The following is a 12,529-nucleotide window of genomic DNA, read 5'->3' as shown; positions in this document are numbered from 1 at the left end:
GGAGACAGGATAAACCCACTATGGTACATCCACACAACGGAGCACTGTACTCTGCATGGTTGAAAAATGAAGCTCCTTGTGGAATGATATGGAGTGATCTCCAAGATGTTTTATTCAGTGAAATAACAGCAAATAATGTCAAGGTGCCAAACGGTGTTGATGATTTGCCACCTTCAGTTGAAGAGATGGTTAGAATATGCATATAGATTTGTTGGAATTTTCATGAAGAAACAGAAAGATGTTTGTTTTGGTTTTTTATTTGTTGGTTGGTTGGTTTGTACTGGGGATTGAACCCAGGGGCACTTACCCACCAAGCCTTTTTATTATATTTTATTTAGAGACAGGGTCTCGATGAATTGCTTAGGGCCTCACTGCTGAGGCTGGCTTTGAACTCACAATCCTCCTTCCTCAGCCTCCTGAGCCGCTGGGATTATAGGTGCCGCTTGGATTATAGGATTATAGTGTACCACTGCACCCAGTCAGAAAGGTTGTTTTTAAGTGGCTACAAGACAGTGAGTGATGGAGTAGATGGAGTCACGTAGGAGATGGGGCCAGGTAGGAGATGGGTAAGAAGCATGTTTCTCACAGCATAACTTTCAGTTGTTTTAATTTTTGAACCATGTGTATTCAAAATAATAATAACACAACTCTATGAAAAACACATCTTTTTCATTACATAGATCAAATTTTAAAAAATTTTTTTAAATCCCTAGAGCAGACCCTCCTGTCCTATATTAAACTCTGAAAAGCCAGCAAAGCCGTAAGCAAACATTAATCCACATCCCACCCTGGTTCAACAAGTGCTGGCTGTGTGATGCCTCCCCTGGCTCTTTGGAAACCCAGGATCTCTAGTCTGAATCTCCCCACAACTCACCCATTTTTGAGGGCAGCCCTGCCTCAAATTCCACAGGTCACACAGGTTGCTGTGACCCAGCCACAGCCTCCCACCCAGGGACCAAGCGGCAGCCTCAGAACTGTGAGGCATCCGCTTTTCTACTTGCTAAGGCTCGATCTGCTAAACCAGTTCTCAGGCCCTTTCCCGAGCAACAGGCCCCTTTCAGGATTTTGGACTCAACAGCCCCATCCTGTTCTGTTCATTAAAATCCCCCACCACTGCGGCTGTCCCACTTGTTTTGAGGTGAGCCTGATTCTGAGATCAGTTGCGTTCATTTCCTACGCCTCCCCCCTTGGTCTCCATCAGCCACCATGGTAACGCTATAGCCCCTTTTAGGAAACCCTCAAACTTCTTTGCTTCAGACTATTCAAAGGACGATCCCCCCATGCCGATCGACAAAAAGACACTAATTAAATGCTTTTCCCAAAGTTAAAACGTTTTTAACAAGGAGCAGTAAAAGGCAGGCATTCAAGGTTGCTTCCCTGAGACGCTTACTAAATGAGGTTAAACATTTAGCTTGAAGTTAAAAGGCAGCGAACACTTAACCAAGAGCAAGAAAATGTCAGCATGCCACCCCTCTGCGAGCCAAGCACAAGAGCCTGGGAGATGCGGGGTGTGGTTTTCAGGCAACAGGGCACACGCTTGTGTGCGGGTCCCCGAATTGTTCTCCATGCTTTATAGTCACGCACCATGAGCGCTGGCTGAGGTAGATTTGCTATACTCGTTAAAGGAGAGAACATTAGAAGCATTTAAAATAAAATGCCCTGCAATTTTCAAAATCATGATGGTTTCCAGCAGGCTGAAGAGAAAAGGTTTTCCTGGCTGGCACAAGGAAGAAAGAAAAGGAGAGGAAACTTCCTAAAAATATAAAAGGTTATGAGGTTGGTATGGATACTGAGGTTTTTGTTTATCTTGCTGCTTTTCATCAGGTAGGGTCTGTTTCTTCTCTGTCTTCATGTCCAATTCTACATTTTGCAGTTGTCACTGGACTGTGTGTGGAAACCCAGTGAATTTGTTTCAGGCCATATTGTCCCATAAAATGTAAGTGTGGTCCATTCAGTGCAGAAACTCCCATCTGTGAGGCCCTGGGATCCTGAGGGTTTATGAGATCAACAAAGCTAATCTGCCATCAAAAAGAGCCTGTTTTTCTGACAACTGAGGCTAGAACTTAACAAAACAAAAAAATGAAATTACCTCCTAAACTCAACTGCAACTGACTTGAAAGGAATATGAGAAGGTGGGAAATAAAGGGGGGTTTTGCTTGTTTGGTCATTTTAGCGCTGGGAATGGAATCCAGGACCTCATGCATGTGACAGGTTCTCTACCACTGAGCTCCATCCCCACACCCTAAAAGATCCTTGATTCAAAGATCCCAGGCCTATGAAAGAATGTTTGGCTAGAAAGATAGGATTCTTGTTTTCATACCGACTATAAAATCATCTATTCTGACAGTCCAAATTACATAGACAGGGTCATTCCAAGGATAACTACGACTGCTTAAAAGCAAATATTATAAAAGCATGGCACAGCATGGTTATCTCCTCTGTGCATATATTCCTGGCTTGCTACTCCAGCGTGAAAGGGGCTGGAATGAGTTGGCAGAAAATCTCTTGTTAAGGGAAGCCAAAAAATAGTCACAGCATTCAGATCCATAGTAAAGAAAGCGATCTGTTTTACATCAACCGGTGTGGGCAAACCGTGTACATGATTTAGCTGGTCAAGACTAACAGCTTAATCAGACGTTGTTCATTACACACACTCACCTGCCCTCTCCCCAAACAAATAGGACTCTCCCCAGTGACTCACCCAGACCACCCTGACGAATGTCTGTACGCGTGGCTCCACCGACGATAAACTGAGGGTCGGGACATAATTCCTGAAAGTAATTTGGAACAAAACACAAGTCACAAGGTGCCCAGTCATGGTGGCGGTGACTCGAGTAAAGGAACATCAGAGGCGTAGAATTCAGACCTGTAAGAGACCTAGAAGGTGGTCGAGTACATGCACATTTTGTTGATAGGGACTCTGAAACCCAGCGAAGGGAAGACACCTACCCAGAATCACACAGCTAGGGATCTACAGAGCAGGCGCTGGAGCCCAGAGCCCCTGTTGTGACCAGTATTTTTATCAACTATGTATATGTGTGGGTGTGTGGGTGTGAAAAGGCACTGAGGCATAGGGAGGTAGGAGAAAGGCAAAGGCTCAGATAATAATGTGATGAAATGTGATCACACCCATTCCGATAACACCCCTATCTACATAGACAGAGGAGGATTAAAGTCGTGTTTTGGCAAAACACAGGCACCCTGTGGACACTCGTTAAATACTTAACCTTGACAAAGTGATAATGACCCCATGTACTGATGGGAACCCCGAGGTGTGGGGAGGACTGTTTCCAGAGAGCAGAACTCACTTCTAATGCAGTCAAACATGTCTGGCCTGCTCGTCCTCCATTCATCCACCTCAACTACCCGGGCAATGTCACAGCCCTGAGCTCCATGCAGGCACTTTTTTCTTCTTCTTCTTTCTTCTTTCTTTGTCCAGCAAGGGTTTATTGAGTCCCTGTTCTATACCCTGCACTACTTGCACAGTAGCAGGCAGGGGGACGGGGGAGCATGGTGATGAAGAAAGAAAAGAAATAAAACACTTGGCCTCAAAGTGTTTTCCAACCTGACATTATTTAAAAAATGTTTTTTTCAGAGAAAAAGGCTCGTTCATAAAATGAGAAACACCCAACAGGGATGATGGCTGAAAGATGACCTTATAGGAGCTGAAACCTGTCTGTCAGGAAGGCAGGCTTTTGGAGCAATCTATAGAGAGGCCCCCGAGAGGAGCTGGATCTGCCTGTTCACCAGGCGGACCACTGAGGGAAAAGGGTGGGACTCGAGGGATTTAAAAAAAAAAAAAAAAAAAAAAAAAAAAACTAGCATTACATTTAATCAGAGGCAATTAAATCGGTGGGTTGGGCTGCATCAAGAACTCTCTAGCTACAAAGTGTGAGACTCATTTCTCTTACTCCACAGACATGAATAAATGGTAGATTAAAAAGGAGAAAGAAGCAGGAGGGTGGGCTGAGGGAAAAGAGTGGGATTCAGAGATTTTACTCTATGAGATGGCAGCTTCTGAGTGGCAGTCCTACAATCCTATATAAGGCTGTCAGCTCCTGCCTAGACGACCAGGAACAGTTTTATTTCTCCAACTATTTAAAGTATAACAACAACTCATTAACTTGTTTTTTATTGAGAAAGCAACATATGCCCACAGACAAATATCCAACAGGAAATAATTACATAAAATAAAAAAATCCCTTCCACTTCAGTTCTTCACTGTCATAATTCTTATATATCCTTCCAGAAAAGTGTTTTCCAGTACAAAGGCACATATCTGCATGTATATGTGTGTGTGAGAGAGAAAGAGAGAGCTTTCTATTGCTATAACAAAATACCTAGGATGATCAAGTAAAAAAGAGGAAAAGTTTCAGTCCATGGTCTATTGGCCCATTGCTTTGGGGCCTGTGGTGAGCAGCACATCATGGTGGAAGCACCTGATTAAAGAAGCCCATTCACCTCATGCTAGCCAGGAAGGAAAGGGAAAGAGGAGTGGCCCAGGGTTCCACAGTACCCCTGTCCTCCCACCCCTGTGACTTAACTTCCTTGCACTAGACCTCACCTCCTAAAGATTTCATCACCTCCCAATAATAACACCCTAGGGAAAAAGTCTTTACCAGATAGGCCTTTGAAGGACATTCCAGATACAAATGATAGGTATTGTCACCTATACCTTTTAGATCTTTTCTTAGGACACATAGAACTTTGCAATTTCATTAAAGTCCCACAAGTTATTTAGTCAGTCCTCCAGTGAGAGACTTCTAGTTTATGTTTTGGTTTGGGTTTTTTCAGTCTTTTGCAATCTCTGGTGGTAACTGAAAGAGCAAAGTGGCACCAGCCAATCTCAGTGTTCTTAAAGTGGGCAGCTATCACAGAGATCCCCAGTGCTCAAAGCTCCCGGTCTTGGGGTGGCCATTGCTTGGTGCACAAAATGTGAAAAGATGTGTAAAAAGTAATAAATAAAAAGAAACAGACAAAAAAGTAATTCAAATTTTGTTTTTAAAAAGAAAAGTGATCACTTCATCAAGAGAGAAGGGAAAAGAACTCTCAAAAGGGGTTGCAAGAATCTCTTCCCTTACATACTCTCTCAATGTAGTATCCCATTCCTCATTGCCCATTCATCCATCAGTTCCAGGAAATCTCCAGGAAATTAGTCTCACCAAAGTCACCAGTAATCACAGGATGAGCTTTTTTTTTTTTTTTTTTTTGCAGTGCTGGGGATTGAACCCAGGGCCTTGTGCTTGCAAGGCAAGCACTCTACCAATTGAGCTATCTCCCCAGCCCACTAGAATGAGCATTTTCTATTCCCATCTTACTGACTGCTTCTTAACATGTGATACTGTTGAAAACTCTGCTTCCTAGATTTCCATATCCTTGCTAGCTCTTTTCTCCTCATCTCTCTGAATCTCTCTTCCCAGTTTCCTAGATGAGCTCTTCTGCTCAGTTCTACTCTCCTAAGAATCTGGAAACCCCTGAGCCCTCTCCTCAACCCACTGCAATGGTCCCATTTCATACATCAATCACATGCCCCTAAGCATTCTCTCTTGATGAAATCATCCAAACCTGTGCCTTCAGCTACCAACTATGCTGATGCTTCCAAAATAACTCCCTGAGCTGTATATTCAATACCCATCACACTGTTCGTATGATATTAGCACATTATGTACATATCTAATAGATCTCCTAAGCTCTGCTAAAATTAAGCGTTTAATCATTTTCTCCTTCAAGTTTCCCAATAATCCAAGGAGGTAGGTAGTATTATTGTTCCCGTTTTATGAATAAGGAAAACGAGTCTTGGAGAGGTTAATAACTTATCCACAGTCACTCAGTTATTAAGTGGCAGACAAGGTACCAGAACCTCGAGTCCATGTTCTTCATCACTCTGCTGCTCGAGAGTTGTCTGCTTGTCCATGTGTCTCTCCCTGCAGCTCTACAAGGTCTCATCCCTAACCCTTGCACATAACAGCATGCAATAAATCATGGCTGAATTAGAAACACGAGGTTCACTAACCCAAGGGGTAGCAGTTAGAGAAAGAATAGAAATTCAAAACAGAGGCCTCTCCTGCTCATTCTTATTCTAATCCCCTCACAACTCAACCCCTCCTTTTGTCTCCTGAGTCCTTGTTATGCAGCTGATATGGTCTCACTCCTATCTCTCTGTATTTCTCCTTAAGATCAATAAATTGCTTAATTGCCCCAAAATGGACACTTCAGAGAAGTATATCATTGACTAGGCCACACCAGGCCCACTCACACTGGGCATTCGTCAAACTGAAGGGGCCTGAGCTGGGCATTGACCCAGCACAGTGGGGAAACCAGAAACCAGGATGCGGAGAAGCAGCCATTAAAAGCATTCCCTGATCTGCACAGCCAGCCGTTTCCTTTGTGATAGGATTGATGCTCTTGCCCAACACCCTGGGAAAAAATTGCCTCAAGATTTTGAATAATAATTTTTTTTAAAAAAAAAAAAGCAATTCATCCTGAAAATCCAAGTTAGACCTTGAGACCTCCATCTGGGCAAACTTGTCTTCCAACCCTTGGGACAAAAGCCAGACAAACCTTTTGCTCAGCAACTTAAGAATAAGCAGAAACACCCAGCAAGGTGAAAAAATCTACAGATCAGGATTTATTTATTATTGGAAGGGGAAAACATTGACCTATCTCATCTCCTTTCTCCTAAAGGCAGGTAAAAATTAACGTGTCTCTGAGAACCAGGATCATAAGAGCCACATCTGACCTGCTGACTTAAGGTTCCCAGGCTCCCAAGCTAAAGAAGGAAGTGAAAAGCAGAAAGTAAAACAAAAGAACAGTCTGAGTAAAAATGGTCAAAGGACTTGAACTGACATTTCTCCAAAGAAGATTCACAGCTGGTCAATAAGCACATGAAAAGATTCAAAATGACTAGTCATGAGGGAAATGCAAATCAAACCACAAGAGAGACCACCTCACACCCACTAGGATTGGTACTCTCCAAAAATAATAATAACAATTGTATGTGGATTTATGATTACACAAATGGTATGCCTTTGCGCCATGTACAAACAGAGAGGCAACATGTATCCCATTTGTTTACAATAAAATAAAATAATAATAATAATAATAATAACAAACGTTAGCGAGAACGTGGAGACCTGGAACTCAGGAAAACTGTTGGCGGGAATATGAAACTGTGCAGCCACTATGGAAAACAGTATGATTCCTCAGAACCTTGAAAATAGAATCACCATAGGATACAGCAGTAATTTCCACTTCTGGGTATATAACCAAAATAATTAAGAGTCTCAAAGAGATATTTGTAGACTCACGTTCATAGCAGCATTATTCACAATCTCCAAAAGGTGTAAGCAACCCAAATGTGCACTGACAGATGAGTGGATGAACAAAGCAGGGCACACAGACACCATGAAACCCTGCAACCATAAAATGAAAGAAACTTCCAACCCAGGCTACATCTAGATGAACCTGGAAGACATTGTGCCAAGTGAATTAAGCCAGTTACAAAACCACAGATACCGTGTGGTTCCACTTACATGAGTAGTGAAGTTTGACCTAGAGTAGATAAATTCATAGAGACAGGAAGCAGTCTGGCGACTGCCCGGAAATGGGGAGCAGTTGGAGAGGGAGTTAGTGTTTAATGGGTCTAGAGTTTCACTTTTGCGAGATAAAAAGAGTTCTGGTGATGGTTGCAGAATAATGTGAACGTGCTTAATGCCACTGAACTCTACTTAAAATAGGTAAGGTGGTAAATTATATATTTTCTATATTTTGCCACAACTTATAAATAAATAAATAAATAAATAAATAAATATTAGATAGGTAAGTAGGTAGGTAGGTAGATAGATGCATTGATCAAGCAAACTTTAACAAACTACATTTCTGGACACCCCAATCTGCTTGCAGGCTCCTAAGAGGCCTTTTGGGAGAAAAAGATAAAGCATTTAGGAACAGGTTGATTTTCTCAGGACCCAAGACACATCTATCCCCAATAGAGATAGAATCGGAATCTTCACCAACTCAGGAGTCTATTTAATAATCTGTAAGATTGCAGAGGATAAGGCTGTGTCCTCTAATGTACCTTTGTGGAATGGGAGCACAAGGGTGGCTGAAAGCAGCCGTGTGATAACTCCTCACTGGTGATTAGGGAGGGAGACGTTAAATTCTGACAACATTTATTTATTCTACATGCACTTGAACACTCCAAAGAGGAGTCTTTCAATTCCACATTAATCAGTTTCCACGGCTTCATTCTCTGAATTCCCTTGCCTCCCTTGACAGGTAGAAATCAGTCCATCCAGTCTAAAATTACTGTGTTGACACAGAGACAGTGACACCAGGCGAAGGCCGGTCTTGGGGAGAGCAGGCAATGTGTTTCAGCAGTTAAGGGCTTTAAGACTTTCAAAGGAAGGAGAAAAACTAGGTGAAGGGTAACTGACACCTGACTTTGGTCATGAAATGAAATATTATTATTCCCTCCCCATCCCCTTATCACCCCTTCTCCCCTGCAGCCACTAGAATGTTTCCTCCTCCCTCCAGCCTCTCCATCATTCAGAGAGGTAGCACCCCAGGTTCTGCAGTCCACCCTTTGGGCTTCTGCTGAGTACCCACTTCATTCTGTCCTTGGGCATCGGTTCTTAAAACTACAGTATAAAATTGTAATTCCCAACCTTGATTTTTCCCAACATTCCCGTGTAAACTGAAGGTGTCAGCAAGGTAAGGGATGATAGGCCATGGTGAGCAGGAGGGAGACATGGACACAGGAGCTGCTCTCAGAAGGGGAAACTAGGTTCCAAACAGAAGGAATAGCTGGAGTTATGTGATGATTTTTGATAAATTAAGTGATGAGGATAATTTTGAATTATTCTTTCCTTATGTTCCTTTTTCAGTCACTTCTAGGAATAGAAATCATGACTTGATCTCCTTATCATGTTTTAGAAGGAAAAAGGTGCCCTGGCTAAGGGCTACTGAGCATGTCCATTTAATAGCTCAGTAGCCCTGAGACCGTATCAGGTGCCAGACACTAAACAGAGCATTTCACTTCTCACAGCCATTCTTTCTAGGTGAAGTTCTTATCCCTGAGGTAAAACCCGTTAACAATGGTCACATAGTGATGGGTTATGGGCTCTAAATTGAGAAGACAATTCTTCATCCTCTGCCTTTAAGTTTCTGCAGTATCAGAGGCAGCATCCAGGAGCTGGGAACCTTCTATCTGTATCCACAGAGCCAGGGCTCCCACCTGATCTCTCCACCCATCAGCCCTGATGAAGCAATGACAACGCATCACCGTAATCAGTCTGCACCTTTCAGCAAAGGTATTGTCACCTCTTACCCCTGGCTTCCTACATTTAGCATTGATTTCCTCTAGGCACTGGTCCAGGGCCACTGTGCAATAACTACCATGTATTCTGGGCCTCTTACATGCTAGACATACTCTGAGATTTACCTCTAGTTCTTACATCAGCACTGAAAAATAGTGCCAGTAGACCATTTTACAGATGAGAAGACTGAAACTCACAGAGGTTATCTGCTCAAGGCCCCAGAGGCACAGCCAGATTTCAAATCTAACATGTTTACCTCTAAAGCCTGTGCATGCTCTTCCTGCTATACCTGACTGCCTAAAAAAAATAAAAATAAATAAAAATTTTAAAAAATTAGAAGACAGAGGGAGGCCGGTCTGAAATATGTGACTCAGAAATTTATAATCCAAAGCCATGAGCCTTCAACTCCTGACCAGATAAATGCAAGTCCCCTCGGCCCTGTAAGATACTCCACTACAACCTCACCCCTTACCGTGGGTCGCTTCCAAATGATGCCTTGAGTTTGCAGGGAGCCTGGTCCAAGATCCTTGTAGCCCAAAGCTGATGGACATGCTGGGAACTCTGGGTCCTTAAATAGGACCCCTGATTCTAAGCACTGTCGCCTCAGAGTCTCAAAGTCCTGGCCCAAGTATTTCACAGCTTTCTGGTTGGAGCCAAGACCCTCAGCAGCCCCACGCTGCTTGGATATTCCTGCCACCAGGGCCGCCATGACCGTAGGCTCCGTGGGTGGACAGGAAAACAGGGATGCTCCTCGCTCTCAGACTCCTGTCCCACTGGGAGGGGAGCTATAAGGCAGCAGAGAGAGGTGGAGCAGGTAAACATTTCACCCAGGGCTCCGCTCCAGAAGGAAGTGAGTCAGGACCAGGAACAAATATGTACCCAAGGTGCAAATGAGTCTGCCTCACGTTCTCCTTTACCTTTCACAGACAATTCAGACTCAAGGAACCTTCCAGTGCACATCCCGGGCCCTTAGCCTAAGAAATCCACGAGGGCCTCTACCACTCCCCTTTGCAAAGCCTTCTTGCCTCACATTGGACCCTTCGTTGAGATGAGGTTTGTTGTTAAGGTAAAAATTCACCAAGGAACTGGAGAAGTGGTTCTGAGCCGGAGAAGGGTAAGTGGTTAGAGCCTTTCTCTCTCTCTCTCTCTCTCTCTCTCTCTCTCTCTCTCTCTCTCTCTCTCTCTCTCTCTCTCTCTCTCTCCAGGAAAGCTTGGTTTCATATTTTCTAGGAGGGCAAAAGTATCAGAGAGGTGATTCATAGAGCCTATTCAGAATAAGCCCAACTAGAGGCGGTTCCACCTATGAACGAAGGTTTGGCCTCTGACTACCAGTAATTAATCCAGGCTCCACCAGTAATTAGCTATCACCTCAAACAAGTTATTTAACCTCTTTCCCCTTAATTTTCTCAGCTATAAAAAAGTAGATAATCAGAAAATCTATCTCACAGGATTGTTTGGAAGAGTTGGCAAAGTAGCACATGGAATTTGCGTAGAATTGTATATGGAAAGCACTTAGCAAATGTTAGACATCATTATTCCTCAGAGTGGGGACCAGAAACAGAAGCCCAGAAATAAGAAATCTTGTTTCTAATCTCAGAAGTCAATTACAGGCTGTATGACCTTGGATTAGTCCTAACTCTCCGGGTTCCAATTTCCTAGGTCTACCCTACCCTAAGGATGCACACCATATCAATGTCTCTCAAACATCAGTGTGTGTGGCAGGCTGGATGATGAACCCCCAACGAGACCAGGTCCTAATCTTTGGATTCTGTAAATTTTACCTTCTTCAGTAAAAAGGATTTTTAATTTAATCAAATTAAGAATCTTGAGGAGATTATCCTGACCCTAAATGCACAAATGTCCTCATAAGAGGCAGTCAGTGGCAGACTTAACAACAGACAAAAGAGGAGAAGTCAATGTGGCCAGGGAGGCAGAGGCTGGAGAGATCGTGCCATAGGCCAAGGAATGCTGGCAGCCCCCAGACACTGGAGGAGGGAAGGAATGGATTCTCTCCTACCATCTCTGGTGTTAATGTGGCCCCACCAACACCTTGATTTCGGCCCAAGGAGGTTGATTTAGGACTCCTGGCCTCCAGAACACTGAGGGAATATGTTTCTGTTATAAGCCACCATGTTGTGCTAATTTGTTACAGCAGCCATAGGAAACTAATGCAGCATGCATAAGAATTCCTGGGTGCACTGGGTCAAAATGACGATTTCCTAGCAGGCCCTACCACTGCCCCCATTCCAAAAATAAGGAGTTCTGATTTGGTAGCTCTGAGGTAAAACCCAGGAACCTGCAGTTTTTAAAGCATTACCCCACAGACAATGCAAATACCAAAGACCACAGTCTAGAAACTCTGAACCAGTTTACCCCCAAGGCCTCCAGCAATGACCTTCAAGCAAGTGATCATCCATATGTTCAGCACTTGACTAGGTGGGTGGGTCTGCTAAGCAGAAAGCAGGATCTTCTTCCCAGGTATGCAGGAAAAAATTGTGACAAGTCAGGTTTCATCAGAAATTCAAGGTCAAAATGAACTTCAGAGGTTTAAGTTAATATCTGAAGGACTAAGCATGGCCCCTGCCCCCTTGGGGGTCCCACTTCATTCCCTAAATATCCCTTTTCCCTTGATTCGACATCTCCCCACTGCTCAGTTCATCAGGTGTTTATTATTAGATTTTCACAGCCCATAAAGTTGACCCTCGTCTTATATGATGGACCCCACCTTCCCTAAAACCAGAACCATAACTCCTTCCAATCCAGACAAAATCCCCTCAAGCACACAGGATTCTAGAAGAAACCTAGCAACACTGTGTGGGAAAGGAAAAGATTTATTTTTTTTGTTTGTTTGTTTGTTTTTAAAACACCACCTAATTACTTTTAAAACCACCTAATTATCTGAATCCTGGGATGATGTCCATGAGCAGTTTCACTCCACCCAGAGTGGTCGTTTCAAACACTAATCTAACAATGTCACTGCATGCTGGAAACCTCCCCAGTGGTTGAACACCACTCTTAGGAGAAGAACAAGGGGGTTTCTCCTCAGCCAGTAAGTCCGAGAACAGACTGGCCCTGCCTACTCTCCTCCTATCTCCTGGGCCTCTCCTCCTGCCCAGTTCTTCCCTCCTGGCTCTCTTTCCATTCCTGGAATGTCATCTGTATCCCACCTCAGGACACCTGCTGTGTGCTTCATCTGAAATGCTCTTCTCTCA

At 43.6% G+C, this 12,529-nt stretch overlaps 1 protein-coding gene across 3 annotated transcripts in view; it reads right to left on the bottom strand.

Annotated features, from left to right (window-relative positions):
- Positions 1 to 10,150, bottom strand: part of CAPN8 (calpain 8) — a 74,104-nt gene extending 63,954 nt beyond the window's left edge. For all 3 annotated transcript variants that reach the window (XR_013758191.1, XM_079106687.1, XM_079106686.1), the window contains exons 1-2: positions 9,790 to 10,150; positions 2,702 to 2,771 (exon numbers count right to left, since the gene is read on the bottom strand). Coding sequence is in view for 2 of the 3 variants with exons in the window: in XM_079106687.1 (XP_078962813.1) it covers positions 2,702 to 2,771; positions 9,790 to 10,026 (307 nt within the window). In the remaining variant the exon portion in view is untranslated. The remainder of the gene's footprint in view (positions 1 to 2,701; positions 2,772 to 9,789) is intronic.
- Positions 10,151 to 12,529: the final 2,379 nt, after the last annotated feature.

This window comes from Sciurus vulgaris, assembly GCF_902686455.1.
Source record: "Sciurus vulgaris genome assembly, chromosome: 12".
Classification (NCBI taxonomy): Eukaryota; Metazoa; Chordata; class Mammalia; order Rodentia; family Sciuridae; genus Sciurus; species Sciurus vulgaris.
The sequence above is the reverse complement of the archived record's forward strand: the minus strand, read 5'-3'. Positions and strand labels throughout refer to the sequence as shown.